The sequence below is a fragment of the Acinonyx jubatus genome, chromosome A3 (assembly GCF_027475565.1).
Source record: "Acinonyx jubatus isolate Ajub_Pintada_27869175 chromosome A3, VMU_Ajub_asm_v1.0, whole genome shotgun sequence".
Lineage (NCBI taxonomy): Eukaryota > Metazoa > Chordata > Mammalia > Carnivora > Felidae > Acinonyx > Acinonyx jubatus.
In genome coordinates, this window is record NC_069388.1 from 88859271 (window position 1) to 88880214 (window position 20944).

Consider the following 20944-nt stretch of genomic DNA (forward strand, 5'->3'; position numbering starts at 1 on the left):
GGTTGGGGGGTATGGGCACACAGTGTGTGTGGGGGGGATACAGGGTTGTGGTGTGGGCACACAGCAGTGAGCACACAGTGTTGGGGGTGTGGGTTGGGGGTGTGTGTACACAGGATTGGGGTATGAGTACACAGGGTTGGGATGTGGGCACATAGGGTTGGGTGTGGGTACATAGGGTGGGGGTGTGGGTACACAGGGTTTGGGTGGGAGCACACAGGGCTGGGGTGTGGGCACACAGGGTTGGAGTTTTAGCACACAGGATGGGGGAGGAAGAGGAGCATGCTGAAATCTCCAGTGCTTAGGCATCTCTAGACACCAAGTGTTGGGCCTGGTGACACATACACCTTCCCTTATTTAACTCTCAATAGTCCTTCCAGGTAAGGATTTTCATCCCCAGATGAAATCCTGCAGATATGGAAACTGAGCCTCAGAGAGTGTAATAGTAGCCCATGGACTCATAGATGTAGGAGGAAGAGCCGGGGTTGGAAGCTCCATTAAAAAATGAACTCCACCCCTCTTCTTACTCAGGCCCTATTGTAGATTTACTGAAGGTCTTCAGACCCATATTTCAGGGTTTACCTTCTCTTTCAGATAGGAATTTTATCTTCTGGTATAAAGTCCTCCCTCTATTTCCAGCTCACTGAGGTTTCCCCCAATGGAAAAGCCACACATGTAGCAGACATATGGGCATATATTTTGGAGACCATGTCTGAGCCATAATATTAACCCTACATCCTAGTTTCTTTCCACAATCCATGGAATCAAAGACTAGCAAGACTAGGATAACAGATTCAGCTTGGTTTGTCTGACACTTTCCTGGTTTTAGCTCTGAAAGAACAACAAGCCAGGGGACCCCTCCATCTTGGGCACATCAGGATACCCTGGCCCAGAAGGTACAGTGTCCAGCCTCATGGAGTCTCTAGCACATCAGAAATTAGACAAAAGCACAAGCAGAAAAGTGCAAGGCCCCATAAAAAAAAGCACAAAGGGAAGGAGGGTTTCAGTAAGAAAAAAATCATATGTGTTTGGAGGACTGACTCATTTCACAAATGATCGTTGCTTGTCTCGGAGGGCCCAGGCCCTAGCTTAGGCCCTGTGTGTTAAAGAAACACTTCATGGAGAAAATGGCCTCAGAAGGACAGTGAAGGGAAAGGGTAGGGGTGGGATTTGGAACAGCAGAACAAGGGTGTATATGAGGCAGAGGGAAGAAGCTGTAAAAATAAAGACCTAACTGGTGGAAGAATGCAGTTTCCCTTGTACACAGTAAGTTTGGGGAGGAAAAGGTTTGGGCCATTCTAGAGAGAGACATAAATATCAGCAAATGTGTCTGAGCTCAAAGGAATGGGAAATGGGACTTTGTGCAAGAAACCCTTTGGTTTCCACCCACCCAGGTTTTGTTTAAATCATTTGGATATTTAGTTCAGATATTTTAGTTTTTTATTTTAGTTTTTGTTTTTCACTTCATGCAGGACTTAGAGGGTGAGGTTCGCCCTGGGTTAGTGAGGGGACAGGAAGGTATGGGCAGATAGCTTTCCCTCCAGGATGCACAAAGGGGACAGGTTTGCAGGCTGAGGATCTTTCCAGATAAAAGAAATGGGGAGGGAACTGCCCTGGCAGCAGAGTGCTGTCCTGCTTGTGTCCAGTGTCCACCGAGAGTTCCCTGGAGCACTTGACTGTTGCTCTGTCCAGCTCTAATGCCACCTTCGCTGTCAACCAATGCACATTCTTATTTACATTTTTTTGGCTTAAAACAAAAAACGTTATTCCAAGAGTTCTTATTTACTTTGAGAGCCTTTCTGCCTTGTTGTAGAAAAACAGCCATTCAATTGCTCTGTGTGAACAAAGGGACAGGCAGGGTGGACTGTGGGGCACACGCCCAAAGTGTCCCCACTGCCACTGGCTGCCACGATGCCCACTGTCTCAGAGCTGCAGGGTTTCCTACTCTACCTAATTCTCTGGTGACTCCCTCTTTTCTCCATGTTAGGAGGCAGATTCCTCAGCAAATGTGATGCAAGCATAGTCAATTGGTAGAACCCAGTTTATATCCAGAACTCTAACAGCAATGGATACTGAGAAATAAGGTTTGGGGCTTTCCAATCTGTGCAATTAGAGCGCGAAAAGGAGGGGCGCCTGAGTGGCTCAGTCGGTTAAACATCCCACTTGATTTTGGCTGACAGCACAGGGCCTGCTTGGGATTCTCTCTTTCCCTTTCTCTCTGCCCCTCCCCTCCTTGCTCTCTTTCTCTGTCTCTCTCAAAATAAATATAAACGTGAGAAAAAAATTAAATAAAAAGGAGGGCAAAAGGGATCTTAAGAGAGCCTATCCAAGAATGTACCACAAGGTTTCTAAGTCTTTACCAACCGGTAAAGCTATATTTGGTCTTCCAATTGACTATGATGTGTTTGTGCCATAAAATAGAACACAAGGTAAGGGAGGTGTGAGTGAGAGGCATCCCCTCCCCTAACTGTGCCCAAGCCTGGGTCATTCAGCCACGGCTAGGAAGCTGACTCTGCAAGAACATGGCAGTCCCTCATGAACCACATGAACAGAGTGGGGCTGGAGGACTTTCCTGCCAAAGGGACAGGTGCTGGGTGTCAGATCCCAAAGAATCTACTGTATAGGAGTCCTCCTTACCCACAGTTTCACTTTCTGCAGTTTCAATTACCTGCAGTCATCTGTGGTCCAGAAGCAGGTGATCCTCCTTTATCAGCAGGTCAGAAGTAGCCTAACGGTATGTCACAGTGCCTACGTCTTTCACTTCACTTCATCTCATCACGTGGGCCTGTTATCATCTCACAGCATCACAAGAAGAAGCGTGAGTACCATACCATAAGCTATTTTGAGAGAGAGAAAGACCACATTCATATGACTTTCATTATAGTATATTACTATAGTTGTCTTATTTTATTATTGTTATTAATATCCTACTGTGCTTAATTGATAAATTAAACTTTATCATAGGTATGTTATATATAGGAAAAAACAGTATATACAGGGCCTGGTACTATCTGCAGTTCAGGCCTCCACTGGGGGTCTTGGAATATGTACCCCATGGGTAAGGGATAACTACTCTACTTGTTTTCCAGCACTGCTTTGGAATTTTTTCCCTTTTCTTTCCTTTATTTCATTGAAAAAAAAAAGTAATTTCAGATGAACTTAGGGAGGGAAGAGAAGTAAATGTAAGAGTTCAGTTCATCTCAAACTAGAGTTTTTGATTCCTACTGAGGTTGACTTTTTTGCAGCTAATATGAAACAATTGGAGTTTTTGTGAATTGCTACTCATAGTTATGCTTATATCAGTGTGTTTCTCTTTTTTCTTATTTATGCATAAGAATTATTTATCATCTATTGTAAATATTTTTCTGTATTTGTCATTTGTTATTCAATTTTGTCAGTGACCTTTCCTTCTTTTCCAGGAGGTCCAGTGCACATGTGTGCATGCATGCTTTAATGAGGTCAAATTTATCCATATTTTCCTTTAAGGTTTTAGTTTTGTTGCCAGTCTCAGAAACACTTTAACCACCACCAGGTTTAAGTACACCTATATTTCCATCTAGTTCTAAAAGCCGTCTGACTTGAATTTAGTATATGGTGTAAGACAAGGATTTAACTTTATTATTGTTCCCCTGTGTTACATCACCATTTGTCAAATTATGTATCCTCTATCCACTAGTTTGAAATGCTGCTTTTATCACATCCCAAATGTTCCTGTGTGCTGAGTCTGTGCTCAGCCAACCATCCTGACAGCACGTCACACACGCAGTTACCTTTTGCTACCATCTGCTCTGCCCTCAAACCACTCTGCTCTGCATTTTGTTCCTACCATGTCACAAACATTTCTCTGGCAAAACTCATCATCAGACTCCTGATAGCCGAAGTCTGTGGATGCTTTTCAGGGCTTTTCTTGACGGGCCTCTCTGTTACCTTTGACATTGTTGAAAATTCCTTCCTTCCTGAAGTCCCTCGTCTCGAAGTGGTTTTGTTTGCCTGTTTGTTTTGGTATATTTTGGGACTTCTGATCATTAGGTATCTGCATCTTCATCTTTGCTAAATAATGACACAGTGTTTTCCAGAAGGAATGTGGTAAGCCTACCCCCACCAGCAGTGTGCAATGGTCTAATGGGATTATTCAAGGACAAGCATTGGTAGAGCTGGTATGGTCCAGATCTCTTGTCCCATGGCATTTGCTCAGTTCCCCCTTTGCACATTCACCCCACAAATCTCTGTCTTGTGAACTTGAGTCCTGCTGCTGGCCTAAGCCAGCCCCATGACCATCCCCACTCTCCCCACAACACAAACCAACTGTCAGCTTTAAAGGGTCACCTTCCTAAAACCGCATTTTTGCATTTTGTTCTCTGTTCCAAAATCACCAGAGGATTTCCAGGGCAGTCAAATGAAGTCTGAGCTCCTTGGATTGGCACCCAAGACCTTTCCTTGCCAAACTTCCTTGTTCTTCCTAACACTTATTTTCCCCCACTCTCTACAGGGGAGCACTTGAATCCAGGCAAGGAGATCCATCCTGGTCTGGGATTGTAAACCAGGACAGCCACTCTGCAAGAACAATGTGGAGATAGTTAATAAGGATGAAAATACACATACCAAATTAATGAAGTTTTGGGGTGATGGGGGGGTTCATGGGGTCTGTAGCCAACAGCCAAGAAAGAATTCTTGAAGATGTCTTTGGTGCAAAAATGGTGATTTTATTAAGGCATGGGGACAGACCCATGGGCAGAAAGGGCTGCACTGGGGGTGTGATGGGTAACTCATTATATACCCTCAGGTTGGGAGGGGGTGAGGGATGAAGTCTCTAAGGTATTTTGGGAACAAGGTTTCCAGGACCTTGAGGGGCTAGCTGTTGCCAGGGAAACACCACTTATTACTGTTTAATAAAACCTCAGTCATGAGACCCTTCATATGCACATCAGGAGGCTATAAGCTTGGAGCATGACTGCCAGCATGTATTTTGGGGCAGTTGAGATAAAGGAAGTAGATTTACAGGATCCCTGAGGTTGGGATAATGTAAAGCTAAGATTCTCTTTTGCCCCTAGCAAAGTGTCATCCTGAGGTAGCTGAGCTCCTAGAGGGAGGTGACTCTGCAGGTTTCAAGGACCTGTCAGTGGGCTGTAGGCAGTAAAGAAATTCAATTTTTCATTTGCCTTAGTTTCCCACATTACCATGGCAAGCACTTAAACCCCTTTGCTTTGTTCTTGGGTAGCCAGGAGTGTCCGAGCAATATCCCACATATTTTCCTGGGGTGGGGGGTGCTGTTAGCCTGTATTTTGCCCTCCGCTTGCCCTACACTCCCTCATCAAAATGACTAAGCAATTTCACTTTTGTACATGTGTACCAGGCCAAGTAAACAAGGATATTTACATTGCGTAGTTTATAGGTGCTCAAACTTGGAATCAACCCAGATGTCCATCAAGAGTAGAATGGATAAGTAAGTTCCAGCCTCTGCACCCCAAGTCATTCTATATCCCCACTGACCTAGTGTCAGGGGGGATGTTTCTTTTTCAGAAAACATGTCTTCATTTAAAACAGGAGCCCAAGGGCACTTGGGTGACTCAGTCAGTTGAGTGTCCAACTTTGGCTCAGGTCATAATCCCACATTCATGAGTTCGAGCCCTGCATCTGGCTCACTGATGTCATCGTACAGCCTGCTTCAAATCCTCTGTCCCCCTTTCTCTCTGCCCCTACCCCACTCAGGTTCTCTCAAAACTACATAAAAAAAAACAAAAACAAAAACAAAAACAGGAGTCCAACTACCTACTTTATAAAATAGTTAGGATTTTTTCCCACTGAAAAATGAATTTCCTATATCATTGTGTAAATATATAGGAAAACTCTAACAAGTTGTGGTCAACTACTTGTGTTTTATCATTGTATTAAGCGTCTAAGTGCTCTTTTTCTTTTTTAATCCATTTTAAAAAGTTAATTTACAGTAAAATCCATTCTCTTCTGGCAGTCTGTTCCATGAGTGTTAACAAATATTTACAGCATTTTTTTTAACAAAGGAGTGTCCATATGAGTCTAAAGTAATTTATCTTAGATTTTGTCCACTGAAACTTTGGAAAACAAAGTTTGATTTCACAATTTGGTAGGCAAGCTGTATTTACTCCACAAGTTCACAAAACTTGAGTTTCACCTATTGGTCCTTGCTCAATTGTTTGCATAGGTTCTCACTATCTTCTAGAACAGCCAGTCCTGGGCTAGCTCTTTCCATTAAGATTAGAAGGGAAAACAGGCCTGGCTTTCAACTGTCTACAGAAACTTGACAAGCCATTGCTGCAGGTGAAGGACCCAGCCAAGGGTCTTCTAAACCAGGTGTTCTCAGCTGCTAAGTACCTAAGTGATCTAAGACTCCAGGAGAGGGTCTTCCATATCTGAGCTACCTTGTCATCTAGAAAGTGTCAAGATTTGATAACCTAGTGAACACTTGTCCTCTCACTTCTCCAAGAAAGGCAGGGAAACTTGGACCCTCAGTAGTCATACAGTTTTCACAGTACATTAAATCAACTAAGCTAACTGTTTAACCATAAGTCTACCATTCCATTTGTTTTGATATGATGCAAAAAAAAAGTTTTTAAATTTTTCATTGATTGAAACCTAGAAATACCTGCATGTCATCCCATCAAGAGACCAACTACTACCTCACCAATATTTTACCCCTCCCTACCCCAGTTGTTTTGACATTGTTTCTTCAACTGATGACTTCAAAAATGGGATGCTAAGCCTCCCAAGGCCATGGGATGCTGGCTTTGATGACCAGCCCCTCTGGTGGGGTAGGAATTAACATATCTTACAAGTTTCCAGGTGGTGCTGGTGCTGGTGGCCAGAGAATCATACTTTGAGAATCACAGCTGTGATTTATAGGAAAAGCTAACAATTTATAGGAAATGTGAAAGGCAAAGGAACCTATTAACACCATGAGAATGTATTTTAAATTCAAACTCTGAGAAATAGTTCCTTTGACAAATAAATTATATGGAAAAATCAAGTAATAAAGAACCTAGAGAGGCACCTGGGTGGCTCAGTCAGTTGAGCATCTGACCCTTGATTTCAGCTCAGGTCATGATCTCACGGTTTTGTGGGTTGGAGCCCGGTGTCAGGCTCTGCACTCACAGTGTGGAGCCTGCTTGAGATTCCCTCTCTCCCTCCCTCTCTCTCTCTCTCTCTCTGTCTCTCTCTCTGCCCCTCCCCTGCTCACACTCTGTCTCTCTCAAAATAAATAAACAAACTTAAAAAAAAAAAAAAGAAATTAAGAACCGAGAGATTAAAAGAGATTTAACAGGCATGGAGAGCAGGGCCAATATAGCAGCAAGGTGGAAATACAAGACTTGACCTGTGTATGAAGCTAGATGTCAACATCTACCAGATTTTGCCCAGGGCCTCCTACAGCAGGTACAGGCTGGAATTTGGGCCAGCCTGCTTAGACTGGGCACCTCTAAATCACTTCAAAATGAAAGGTTGCCTATCAACTCAAGTATAAAATATCACAGGAGCTCCTTGCTTGGGGACCAACAAAAAACAATATCTTACCATTGATGAGGAGATAGGGGCAGATTCCAGCTTCTACTGTGTTCCGGGACTACACTGGGCATAGTGCTTTCATTGACATTTACTTCATAGATCAGGGTGATGCCTTTGACTTTAACATCCTTCTGCAAAATCACCTCAAGTAGGTAAAGCAAGTATCTAAGATGTCCAAAGAATCTCAAGAACTAGACATTCATCCCAAATTAGATCTGGGCTTCAAGGAAGGACAGATCACCAAGTTGAGTAATAGTAACATTGCAACCAAGAGATGATATGTTTCTAAGCCCAGGACTACTAAACTTAGGCACTGGGAGTTTAAGTTTACTCCTAGCCCCACCTGGAGGCAAAGTCACTATTTCCCCCTCCATCCTCAGAGGTTGCCACGAGCAGTCATGTTGCCCCCACCACCCATTCCAAATCTAACCATGGAGGCAGTGACATAGATATCCTAGGCTTCTCCCATTCTTGTCATAACACCAGCTCCAGTCTCTGAGAAATGACTTGGGGAGACTTTGGCACTGCTTCCAGCTCTGTTCCAAACCTGGCACCACAGCCATCCAACTAAGTCCAGGACTGAATAGCCTTGGCAGAACACCAAGAACAGACTTGAAGAATAAAAATGACCTTGAGAAGATAGGATAGAAAACCCCGTGTTTGATGAAGAAAATGGCGGAGGTACAGAGAAGACTTTTTCTAAAGAATTGCAATATATAATGCATTTGTTTGGTGGATGATCAGAATACTTTTTTTTAATGTTTATTTATTTTTGAGAGAGAGAGAATCCCAAGCAGGTTCTACACTGTCAGTGCCAAGACCCATACGGGGCTCCATCTCACAAACTGTGAGATCACGACCAGAGCCAAAGTCAAGAGTCAGACACTCAACCAACTGAGCCACCCAGGTACCCCGGATGATTGGAATACTTACACTAAGACAGTGCATATTCTTGAAGACATTGCCATAGAGTTCATTCTGAAACGACGCACAAGGTAATGTCAAATGAAAGACAAGGTAAGTACAAGTTGAGGATTCATCTTTTTGATTTGAAAGGACCCAGGGAAGTTTGCTAAGGTTACTCGTGATTACTGTGAATGAAAATTTGAAACGAGCTGAAAAATAATTTGACGAAGCCTACTATGGATCTTGACACTTTTTGTAATTTATGAAGCTTCAGTATCTTGTGTGGAAACCATATATAATAACTGAATATTTTCTACAGTAAGATCCGTGTACTTGAAAGATGGAGAAACAAAATTTTCATGTCTTCAATTTTAGAGTGATATTTGAGATTTTAATTGCCTGCTTTGATAATACCATACTTGAATTACTCATTGGGTTTTAATGACCACACAAAAGTTAAATTATCTTGCAAACCACACAGTTCCTTCTGACTTTTGACTATCTAAATGATGAAGTAGTACTTATATTAGATGACTTTGTGCCATTGTAAGCTATACTATAGCTATTTGTTTTTATTTTTTAAGTGATTTATTTTTGATAGAGGAAGCACGAGCAGGGGAGGGACAGAGAGAGAGGGGGACAGAGGATCTGAAGCAGGCTCTGTGCTGACAGCAGAGACCCCACGTGGGGCTCAAACTCACAAACCTTGAGATCATGACCTGAGCTGAAATCAGACACTTAACTGACTGAGCCCCTACTATAACTATTTAATGTTATCATATATTATATATAAATATGTAACTATTTAACCACCTGCCCCTACTAGAGCTATTTAATATGTGAAATCTAAATGTCACCTTTACCCTGTGATACCTGAACCCAAGTTCCTAGACAACAGTAATCTAACAGATTATTAAGGATACTAAATGGTTTAATCACTATAATGTACACCCGCAACTAATATCTAACTGGGATTTAAATAAAAAATTTAACAAAAGATAGTAAACTGGTTTGTGTTTCTCTTAAGTAGATGATATGGGAATATAGTCTTTTGTACTACTGTTTATCTGCCTTAAAAGATAATTTTCTTCAGGGACACCTGGGTGGCTCAGTTGGTTGAGCATCTAATGCACTGGGTGTAGAGCCTGCTTGGGATTCTCTCTCCCCCTCCCTGACTCACACACATGCTCGTTCACTCTCTCTCTCTCTCTCTCTCAAAATAAATAAACTTTCAAAAAAAAAAAAAGATAATTGCCTTCCATGTCCTTTTCTTTAGATAGCAAGTGATTTTGGGGAGAAACTAAATTTCACGTGAATGCTTGTGTTGGAAGGCTTTTTTGACTTAAAAGCTCTGGGGCTTAGACAATAATATTTGTCAAGTTGTAGAACTCATTTTCCTGGATCAGATGAAAGCTTCTAAAATACATGTTTTTAGCAGTAGTTGGAATGGAATTGCTTAAAACGCTGATGCCAGAATAAGCATTTGGGGTAGTGTTCTATTAACGTATTTGTTAGCACTTGTTGATTGTGAAAATGTGTACTTGATTAAAATCAAATATGGTTTATGGAAACCACTTCCTCAACTTCCTGTAGTTCAGGATATACATATTTTGTGTGTGTTTAGGTATTAAATTATTACACTCAAAATAAGGATTGAAATTACATTTAAAGAGATCAGTGAATATCACTATTTGTGAAATTGAGCATTTTGTGTGTTTATAAACAGTATAAATCAATAATTGGGAAATTCTACTTTCTTAACCTATTAATACTAGGAATAAAATATGAAAAATTAAACAAACAAAAAAAGGACTCATGACTCTGGGGACACAAATCTTTAAATTGGAAACCCTTCTCTGTCCCAGAACTAAAACTACTGGACAGTCTTTTTCTTAACTTTACCATTGCAAGCTGGTTTATGTAATTTGATATCATACTTGTTATGTTACTTGCTATGTATCTGCTGTCTCCTGCTCACTAACAAGGCGAGAATAGTGGGACTTACCATACCTCTGGTTTACTGTGAACGGCTCAGCAGCCCAGGGAGAAGTGACTCGAATGCCTATAAAATTCTCCACCTTCTAAATTCAAATTTTTTCAGTCATCTCAGACCCTCATATACCTCTTTGTGAAGTCCTATTTAGCAATTTCAGGAGACAAAAAATCTCTGCATTTCTTTCTCCCCTAAGCCAATTCTCTGAAAGTGGATAGAATGACCTGAGTGCTTATAAATCCAGAATTTGGGCAGGGATAGGGATGGAGAAAGTTAACCTTTCTTGGCACTGCTCTGTATCCTTCTTTATCCTGCTGCATCCGCTGCATCCAGTGCTGACCGCAGCTCCATCACCTTCTTGTACATTCACATGTCCCTTCCTATGGTAAAAGGTGGCATCAATGGCATCTCCACTATCCTCTGTCGGTTGAAAAGCACAACATCTTTGGCCAGTAGGTATGGCTTGGTTGAAGGAAGTTCAAGGGGCTTCTCAGTTATATTCTATGGAAGTGTTTGTTTTCTTGTAGCTCCATCCTGTTGTCGCACGTGAAGCAAAGCTTCACTTGGTATTGGCCCCATTGTTCAATCAAAAGTCCTGGGTTTGGAGTTTCTAACCTAACCTGTGGAGCAGAGAGTTCGAAGGCACTCAGCTCATGATCAATACCCACGTTGCCATACTGCCTGGGTATCTGGTCCCTTTCTGTAAACATTTTTTGGTGAATCTTGCAGTTCTTCAGTAGAAATATGTTACAGCATCATTTATAAAGTTGAAGGGCCATAGCTCCAGCTAATTGACAGGCTTCCCAAAGCGAAGGCTCTACTACCCAACACCTAGAGAACCTCAAAAGCAGGTTGCCATCCCACCACTTTTCCTTCCCTCTGCCCCCTTTCCGTGTACAGTGCTGTGAGGAGGTTGTTCCTTCTCAGATGAATGGGGCCCATCAATTTGGTTAATTAAAGGACAATCTGAAGATTGTCTGTTAGGGTGAGGGTGGGGTTGGAAGATATAATTTCTTAGCACTTACTTGGATGCCCTTGTGGACTAAATGTGTTCCTCAAAATCCATGCTGATATCTAATCCTTAATGTGACAGTATTTGGAGGTAGGGTCTGTGGGAGGTGATTAGGTCATGAGTGTGGAGCATCATGAATAGGACTAGTGCCCTCCTAAGAGGCCACAGAGTTTACTTACTTTCTGCCATGTAAGGGTCTGAGAAGTCAGCTGCCTGCAACCAGAAGAGCACCTTCTCCAGAACCTCATTCTGCTGGCACCCTGATCTCAGACTCCCAGCCTCCAGAACTGAGAGAGATCAATGTTTGTTGCCAATAAACCATCCCATCCGTGGTATTTTGCTCCAGCAGCCCAGGTGAAGACTGAGGCTAGCAATCTGAATGGAGGAAATCCTTATATTTAGTTTCAACGTCTATTCTCTCTTGACTCTGCTTCTTTATCTCTTCCTAACTTTGGGTCCATTTTGTTTTCATTGTACTCCCCTTCCGGCAGCTCTATGCTTGCAGAGCCATGGCAGGACATCTTTAAATTAACATTTTAAATAGAAAACAGGGGCACCTAGTTCGCTAAGTCAGTTGGGCATTCAGTTTTTGATTTCGTCTCAGGTCATGATCTTGCGGTTCATGAGATGGGAGCCCCATGCTGGGCTCTGTGCTAACAGTGCGGAGCCTGCTTGGGATTCTGTCCCTCTCTTCCTCTCTCTTCCTGCCTCTTCCTGCCCCTCCCCCACTCACACATGCACGCTCGCTCTCTCACTCTCTCAAAAGAAAAAAAAGAAAAAAGCCTAAAAGGAAACTCTCCACAATCATTAGTGACTAAGTACTGGGAACCTATGTTCTCACTCTTCCTCCATGTTATGTTGTTTGTGTTCTCAAGATGATAATACGTGTATAAATTGCTGACACATTAAAAATAAAGTTTAAAGTATATACATATAAAGCATATATTGGTGCAATAATGGTAATTTAGAATAAGGGACTCAAGAGACAACTATTTGTAGTGTGCTGTCTTTCCCTTGAACCTTACCCAAATATACATGCTGTAAAACAAAACATTTAGGATACAATCAGGGAAATTTGAACACTGGATATTTGATGAAGTACAGTTTTGGGGCACGATAATGGTATCGTAGTTTCTTTTTTTAAAAGAACTATCTTTTAGGGATACTAAAATACTTTGAAATGAAATGGTAAGATGATGCCCGAGGTTTGCTTCAAAACAATCTGGGGGGAAAGAAGAGTGAAGGAGTGTAGAGGAAATAAGAATGGTCATGAAATGGTAAATACAGGCAAATGGAGATTCATTATACCCTATGCTCTTCATTTGAATGTTAAAATTTCCCATAATAAAAAGTAACAAAACAAAACACAGAGTGACAGACATATATTTACTCCGACACCAGTTATTTAAACAAGACGAGTCCAGGTCTCACTCCCAAACTCCCCACGCTTCCGGAGAGGAATGGAAGCCAAACGTCCCAGGCCACCCCTTTGAGCACCTCAGCAGTAACGGCCATCTGTCCCTGGGAGCAGCAGTGCCAGTCTCAGCTTGCACATGTGGTAAAGATGAAAGAAGCCTGGATGAATGACATGTTTCTCAACATACATATTGGAGAGAACTACATGGATCACAACACCCACAGGAAGGTAGGAGGAACCCTCACCCTCAGGTCCCATGTTCTCCAGGTGCCCTGGGCCTACTTGACAGGGGTAAAGGTATTCCATCCTCTGAAGCTGCCCCAGTTGGGCACCTGGAGCTGTGGAGCACACGTGCTCTTGGTTCACTTTCAGCTCCAAGGCTGGGTAGGGCACAGTCGGCTCTGGGGCCTTGCACGTTTCCTAGGATTAGCCAGCAGAGACTCAAGTCTCCGTACTGCCTCCATTCCTGCTCCCCACTGTGGGGTAGCACAGAAAATGGGAACCAAGCGAGCAAATTCAAATTGGGGTGGGGAGGGAGAATGCCACAAACCTTTGATTCTCCTTCAGTCTTGGCCTGCTAAGAGTAGGAGGAAACAGTACCTGGACGGCAGAAAGTAAGATGGTAACAGACCATGAAAACAAGCTAAAAGCTGAGCGCCAAGGACTGCCTATCCCTTGGGACCCAAAATATGATTATTTGTGTCATAAATGTATGTCTTAGGAACATGGCTACTTGTATTTCATTTATTCAGTTTCAGCCTCTCCCAAATATCCTTTTTTATTGAGTACCTGTGTCAAACATGGTATCTCATTTAATCTTCCCCTAGAGATTACCTGTGGAAGGAATACCACCTGAGGAAGGTGCTATTAGCCTCAGTACAGATACAGAAACTGAAAACAAGAGCTTAAGCAACTTGCCCAAATTCACACAGCTTATAAGAGGAAGAGCTGGGATATGAGCCTTATTCTTACTTCACAAAGCTGCTATGTTGGGGAAATTGATGTTGACCCTAGGAATCTGCCCAAGAAAACCCCAAAAAGAGAGGGGCTCCTAGGTGACAAAATTGAGACTGTTTATACCCTGCCCCTGCCAATCGCCAGCCAGTCTGCCTGGTTCTCATGACACAACTGGGAGTTGAGTGGATGCATCAGAGGAGGTTCTTCCCATGCTGTGCTCCATCCTTGGTACAGGGTGCCTCACTAGGCTCCTCTACCCCATCATCACATCCCAGTTTCCAGAAACCTCTTGGGCCCCATGAGGAGCTCCCATTACCATCTGTAGTGATGCTTGCATCAGCTTCCACGATTGAACACTGGGACACAGTGCACACACGCTGCTCTCTCCCCTTTCTTGCCACCATGCCCCAGTTTCTGCTCCCTCTATCCCACCAAGACTGCTCTGGTCAGCTCATCAGGCATCTGAGAATCAGGTGCTACTTTCCAGAATGCAGCCCACAGGACCTCTGAGCTGTATCAGAGCCTGCTGACTACCTCTCCTCCTTGGCCTTGTGACACTTCTTCTGGGGACCTTTCTCCAATGGATGCTCTCTTGAGCTCCACTGCAGGCTCTGTAACACTCAGGACTGCCCCGGGCTCTTGCCTCCCCCTGCCCTGGACACTCTCCTCGGGTGATTGAGGCCTCACCTGATTTCCAGGACTTCAGTTGCTTGCTCTGCCTTGGCCAAGTCCTTTGGGCCAGTGCCTTTCTGCTCACCTCACTACTTCAGGACTTGGATGGCTGCAGGGCATGGGATCCGGCTTTCCTGGTGGCCAAGTAATGCAATCCCAGCAAGTGAGGGAGGGAAAACTTGGAGCAACAAAAGAACACAGGAGGAAGAGGAGGTGAATCTGCTCTCCATCCTTCCATCAATCCCAATGGAATGTTCCAGCTGGGCACAGTGTTTCTCAACAGTCTATCCAGAGACAGTACACACAGGCAAGGGGTTAGCTGTGTCTTTGTGAAGCAGCGGCCAACTCCTAAAAACATACCTCATTTCTTTTTATTCCCTGCCTAGCTTCCCTCAATCCTCTTCCTCCATCTCAGTGCTTGGAGATTGCAGCTGCCTTAGGCACTAGCACTTCAGCTTTGCCTCCGGCTCAATTTTCTGAGGAACCTGAACTAAGACACTACACCTCATCCAAATCTCCAACCACCAATGACACAGCTCGTTCCCCTACCTGTATCTCCAACCTAGACTTCCCTAAACTCCAGACCCAGCTGGCTCCAACTGCCAATGGCCATCTGCACTCGGGCATTCTCACAAGCACCTCAAACTCATTTTCAAAATGAAACTCACAGTTCTCGTCCCCAAACATGTACTCTTCTCCTGTGTTTGGGGGGATGAAGAAATAAAAGACATCTTGTTGGAACTCTCAGTTTGTCTAAAGTGAGCGACAGATGGGTTAACTAACGATTACAATGGAAAGAGAGGCTTCCTGGCATAAAGCAGTGTTGCAGGTGTGTGTGCTGGGGAAGAGAAGAAAGCCTGCCGTGCACCAGGCACGGCGCTAGAAGCCCATGTGCATTATCTCATTTAGCCTTCACAGCAACCCTGTAAGGTATCATTCTTTCCATGCTGTGATTCAGAAACAGACTAAAGATTAGAGACCTTGCCAAGTAACAAAACAACTAAATCCAAGCACACCTGGAAAAAAGGTTCATATTCTCTGCTCCGTCCAGAAGAGGAGCACCTAAACAAGCAACAGGAATTGGAGATTCCCTAAGGTGGCAATGTCAGAGTGGTCTTAATACATGAACAGGATGTCAGCTGAGGTGGGATGGGGGCAAGGAGGTGGAGCAGAGGGCAGGAGGGGGCTAGCATTCTGAGCAGTGGAAAGGAGTCTGAGAGAGCACAGGGTGGCAAAGAAACTGTAGGGATTCACTAAGGCTAGACCACAAGGCACATGTGGACAAGTAGACCCACAAGAGGATGGAGAGGTGGGCAGGATCCAAATCATAGACAGCCTATTCTAGTAGGTGTGCTATTCTAGTGAATTCAAATTTTATACTCTAGATACTTAGAGAAACTATTTCAGGGTTTTATCTAAATTTTACATTTTAGTTGGAAGAATCATTTCAGGATTTAAAGCAAGGAATAACATGGCCCAGTTTGCATCTGGAAAGGTCCCTCTGCCGTCAACAGGAACTGGTTGAGAGACACATGGAGGTTGGGTAGCTGAGCCTAAGTCCCAGCTCTCCTAACTGAAGATGAACTTAGGTGCCAAGCCCTTGGTCCAGCCCTTTCCCCCTTGTTCACAGTAACTTATTGCACGTGAACATTCTATCGGTCTCTCAAATTTGGCACAGCCAAAGCCTCCTCAGCATCCCTTCTTCTCCACTCCCACTCTGAGCTGAAGGGCCCAAGTCCCACTCCCCAACAACACACAGAAAGCACTGAAGCAGAAGTTGCTTTAATCAAGGGGTGAAGTCCTCTATCAGGGGGACCTCACTGAACCTTTGGTGGTGGGGTCTCAGCCTACCCCCCACATGCCCTGAGGCCCCTCAGGAAGGAGGGAACAGCTGAACAGCAAATTCTGGCAGAGGCCAGGGAATGGAAATAGGGGAACCCAAGTCGAGGGGCAGGAGCAGGGCACTGACTGGCAGAAGTGAAGCTGAGTAGGACAGGAACAGCTGTACACACACGGTTCTACAATGGGGACTAACCGAGGTGGCTGTGCATCAGGCAGAGTGGCACCAGGAGGGCTGAGGGTAGAAGTGGATGGGGCAAGGGGTGGGTGTGGGAGAGGAGAAGGAGCACTTAGGAGATGAGGCGACCATGAAGCTGGTGCAGCTGCTCCTGGGTCAGCACCAGCCGGTGTCGCTGTCCAAGGCCAGCTGCGCACGAGAAGGTCACTTTGCCCATGTAGACAGTGTCGTCCTGCTGCTCCTCCTTGGCCTGGGAGTTGGCAAGGGGAAGAGGTCACCTGAGCTGTGTGCCACTCACAAGGCCTCTGAGCATGGAGACTAAGGCAGTCCCTGCGAGATAGGCTTTGAGGATCCTAAACTATGGTGACCACATATTTCAAATCAGAATTGAGGTACATAGTCTGACAAGGGAGTTTTGAGTCTCTCCTGGTGTCAAAAATCATAGATGTTTAACTGCTAAAATACTGAATTTCTGGAAGCACTGCAAGCACTCTTGAGTCCCTTATAAGTAAGACTTGGACAGGCAACTCAGGATGTGCAGTTGTTGGACCTGAGACCCCAAAGCCCTCTTCATATTCTGGAGGAGAGGGGAAGGACCCGCGTGAGCCCTCAATACTGCCCATCCTCCCCCCGATGCTCCCTCTTACCCTGAGGAAGGCTGATGAAGGGAAAGTGGCAAAGTCAGTGGGGACCGTGGCTCCAGGGCGCTGAGATACGGTCTCCTTAAGGACCTCATCCTGGCAAGGAGTGGAACAAGGGTTCATTTAGGGGACCCGCACAGGCTAGCCCAGTATCTCCCTGGCTTCACAGGGACACTAATATCAGGGGGCAGGGACCTGGTCCTCTCTGTCATCACACTTTTGCTCTCACCTCCAACCCCATCCCTATCCAATATCCTTACTTTACAGATCCTTATCCTTTAAGGTCCAACTCAGATTCTACGGCCCCTGGGAAGCCATCCGCAACCATTCTACCCCACAGTGATCTCAGCACTGAAGAAGCTGCACCCAAACCACACACTCTCAAGATGATCCTAGCTCAACCCATTTTGTTGATGAGAATCTGTCTTCTGTCTGCACTGGGACAGTGAGCTTCCAAAGCAGGAACCCCACCTTGCCCTCTACCTCTTATCACAGGGCTGGGCTCAAAGGAAATATGGGAGTGCCTGTGGAAACAAATGTGCTAAGGATTCCACCAGGGAACACTATGAAGCAAACTCTGTAGACTGAGGAAGGGCAGGGTCTGAGCTAACCTTGAGTTTCTCGATGGTGTCACTTAAGGACTTGAGCTGAGCCACCTGCTCCAGGAGCTGGGCCGACGGGCTCTTGGCAGCTGTGGGGAGGGAAGGCTAGTGAGGCCCACCAAGGCCCAAGCAGGCAGCTATACTGGATTAAGAGTCAGAAAGTGAAGATACTAGACCTTCTCATGGAGCAGGTACGTAATGGGTGAATCAAGCAAATTGAACACTGAGGCCAAAAAGCAATGCCAGGAAGAGCCTCTACAGCATGGCAGCTGCCTGGGTAGGGGTTACATCCCTGGGGCAAAGGGAGGGGGTATATTATTAATCTCAGGGGTTGGTGGCTCCATACCAGGGCTGGTACGAGTGATATCTACTACGTGGGTGTGCGTGCTCAGTTGATTCAACGTCTCCAACAGCTGGCTGGTCTTACGATACAGCGCTCCAGCTGTTAGCTCACTATCAGGGCCCTCATGGGGTGAGAGCTTTGCCACATGCAGGGGGGGCAGGGCTGCTAAGGATGCCTTCATCTGGGCTCCCTGTGAAGGAAAGAAGAGGAATGGCAGTGAGAGGTGACAGAAGGCCCTGCCATCTATCATCAATGGGGCAGGGGGGCTCCACCTGCACCCCAGTCCTCCTTGTGAACAACTCACCTTGAGGATGCTATTCTCATGCTGTAGCTGGGAGATATGCAGCCTCATGGCAGAGATCTGCTGCAGCAGCAGGGGTGAATCCTTCACCAGCCCAGGGCCTGCAACAGACCCTGGTACCTGCCCGGGGGTGCCTCCTGTGTGTACCAAGACAAATGCCATCAGCTCCAAGTGGAGAGGGCTGAAGATGGGCCCCATCTCCACTCAACCCCTCTCCTTATCCACTCCCACCTCCAGTCCTGCTTGCTCCCAAGGGGGGGAGCCTTATCCTGCTCCCCCAGGCTGGTAACCCTCACCAGGGTGGGTTCCCACAGCCCCGGTAACCCCCCACCAGGGCGGGTCTCTACCTCGCTGCTGTTCTTCTGTGATCGGAATAGCCCATGGGGGAGCAGGAAGAGAGGAGAGAGGAGTTAGACAATTTGGGGCTAAGAGGTCACGCCAGAGGAATGCTGGTCACAACCTACAGGGAAACCCTAATCACTCCTCCTCTAATAAGACCCTGCCTCTGCCCTCTGGGGCATCTGGGGTACGAGCAAATACGTGTGAAGGAAAGCTAAGAAAGAGGAATAAGGCCATGAGACAGGGTGCAGAGCATAAGGAAGAACAGCAGTGGGGGTGTGCGTGGAGGAAGCACTTGGTGCATGTGGCGTTCCAGTCTCTCTGCCTCATATTCCATCTCCAAGAAGGGCAGAGGGGATGCTCCCAAGACCCTAGATGTCTGCACCCTTGTTTCCCGCAGTAGAAAAGCTGAAGTTGAAGATGCAGCCACATTCCTGCTCCTTGGGTTCCCCACTGTTCTGAGGCGAAAGACACTCTTTTTGGTGGGAAATTTTGTAAGTCTGAGCCGGTATCTGTTTAAAAAGCCTGTGCTAAAACAACACAACGTGGTAACTTCTGGAGACCCCTTCCCCAAAGAACAGGAGCCCACTGTACCACAGGAGTCCAAAGTCAACAAGGTACTTGGTCACCTCCCAAGATCAAGAGGCACCAGTGAGGGGGGCTTTGATGAGAACAAGACCCTAGGTGAGGCCAGGTGACAAGACAGGCATAGCAGGGGAGCTCTAGAGATCTTGAGGGCTTTAGGGCAAGAAGTCTGTCTTTTGGAGGTAAGAAACTGAAAAACTATAGAGCAGATGAGAACTAACATGGCAGTAGCCACCTCCATGATCCAAGAAAACTGGGGAGCCTGGGCCCAATAACCAGAAAAACTCCAGGTAAGGAGCCCTGACCACACTGGAGACCAGGCAGAGGTCAGTACACAAGCCCCAAGTGGGAGAAGTCAGCAACGGGACAGACAACCACACCATGGAGTAAAGGCATGTGAATTCAGTAGGGGGAAATGCAAAGTGTAAGCAGAGAAGCAATCAAGTGCAGGAACCAGGCATGGCTGGATACGGCAGCAGAGTTAGCCCAATCTGCTGCAGGCTGATGACCCTCTGGGATATAGGGCTGGGACAGAAAGGCCAGACTGCAGGTCCAAAAGGGACATATGCTAGAGTCTAACTGTTATGGTAATTCTGAGGTCCACTGACAAGTTGGTAATGCCCCACCTTGATCAGCGCTGGGGGAGCGGGGGGAACCTCTGCACATATCTTCAGGAGAAGTAAAAAACTTGGTGAAAAACTGCCAGAGTGAAACTGGGCGAGCACATTCCTAGCTGAACGTCCAGTAAGAGGCGGGTAGAAGTCAAACTGAGGCCAAGGACAGGAGGGAGGCCATTCAATCTCCTCTGCGCCAATGGTGCCTGTCCCACTGCACTCACCACCAGCAATGCCAGAGACCAGGGTAGCAATACCCGAGGGAGGGGGCCCCCGGAGCCCCTCAATTGTGCGCTTCGACTGGCTGCTCAGCCGCTGCTTTAGCTCTGCCTTCTCTGCCTCTAGCTGGTCAATGTCAGCCTGGAGTGCATCCATCGTCTCCTCAAACTCTCTGTGAAAAAGAAATCCGGGCTTGGGCAATGCCCTTTCCCCAGAGCCCCGTCCCCATTTCTCAGTCCAGACAGGTCCTTGGAGTAGCCCTGCTGGTGAGGAGCCAGGAGCAGCACATGATATGACTGGGGTGACACAATGGTGTTGGCAGTGGGGAAAGGAGATGGCATCTGCTCCCCTGGGGAGAGTCTCACTCTGATAGGGCCTGGATAGGGGGATGAGTTAGGAGGAAGACTGGCTGGCAGGGTGGAGGGGTGGAATAAGCAGGGGCCCAGGGAAGGTGCCTGACTTCTCCTTCTTCCGCAGCAGTGCCTGGGTCTCCTCCAGGCGAGTCTGGACTTTCTCGATGCGCTCATCTGCATCCTTGGCAGCACTGTCCAGCTTCTTCTCCAAGAGGCTTAGCCGCACGTTGGCCTCACTTAGTTCCTCCCCCTGGCGAAGGTCAGAGTGTCCAGTTCCCTTACACCCTCCTTTACATCCTCCCAGGGCCCCCAGGGACCTGTGACAGAGCACGAACCAGAAAGCTCCTAAAGGCCCACAGCTGTTCCCCACACTGATCACAGGTGCCCTCAACCCTCAACCCGTCTCAGCCCCAGGAGATCCCCAACACTCAGTGCTGACCTGT

The 20944-nt window shown here is 46.0% G+C and overlaps 2 protein-coding genes and 1 pseudogene across 14 annotated transcripts in view; 1 reads left to right on the forward strand and 2 right to left on the reverse strand.

Annotated features, from left to right (window-relative positions):
* The window catches only part of SLC4A5 (solute carrier family 4 member 5), a 116046-nt gene extending 110345 nt beyond the window's left edge, over positions 1 to 5701 (reverse strand). For 2 of the 5 annotated variants that reach the window (XM_053200790.1, XM_053200792.1), the window contains exon 1: positions 2666 to 4542. The gene's annotated coding sequence lies outside the window, so the exon portion shown is untranslated. Of the gene's footprint in view, positions 1 to 2665 lie in introns of all 5 variants that reach the window. The other 3 variants (XM_053200786.1, XM_053200788.1, XM_053200791.1) reach the window with 3 other exon arrangements.
* On the forward strand, positions 1909 to 15148 carry LOC113603123 (adaptin ear-binding coat-associated protein 1-like; annotated as a pseudogene).
* Positions 15149 to 16253: 1105 nt separating this feature from the next.
* Positions 16254 to 20944, reverse strand: part of DCTN1 (dynactin subunit 1) — a 30677-nt gene continuing 25986 nt past the window's right edge. For 5 of the 9 annotated variants that reach the window (XM_053200795.1, XM_027072148.2, XM_027072147.2 and 2 more), the window contains 8 exons: positions 20609 to 20751; positions 20154 to 20320; positions 18739 to 18753; positions 18395 to 18528; positions 18094 to 18280; positions 17757 to 17836; positions 17152 to 17241; positions 16254 to 16754 (listed from right to left, as the gene is read on the reverse strand). In XM_053200795.1, the coding sequence (XP_053056770.1) occupies positions 16617 to 16754; positions 17152 to 17241; positions 17757 to 17836; positions 18094 to 18280; positions 18395 to 18528; positions 18739 to 18753; positions 20154 to 20320; positions 20609 to 20751 (954 nt within the window). In that variant the 3' untranslated portion in view covers positions 16254 to 16616. The remainder of the gene's footprint in view (positions 16755 to 17151; positions 17242 to 17756; positions 17837 to 18093; positions 18281 to 18394; positions 18529 to 18738; positions 18754 to 20153; positions 20321 to 20608; positions 20752 to 20944) is intronic. The other 4 variants (XM_053200796.1, XM_027072149.2, XM_027072142.2 and 1 more) reach the window with 1 other exon arrangement.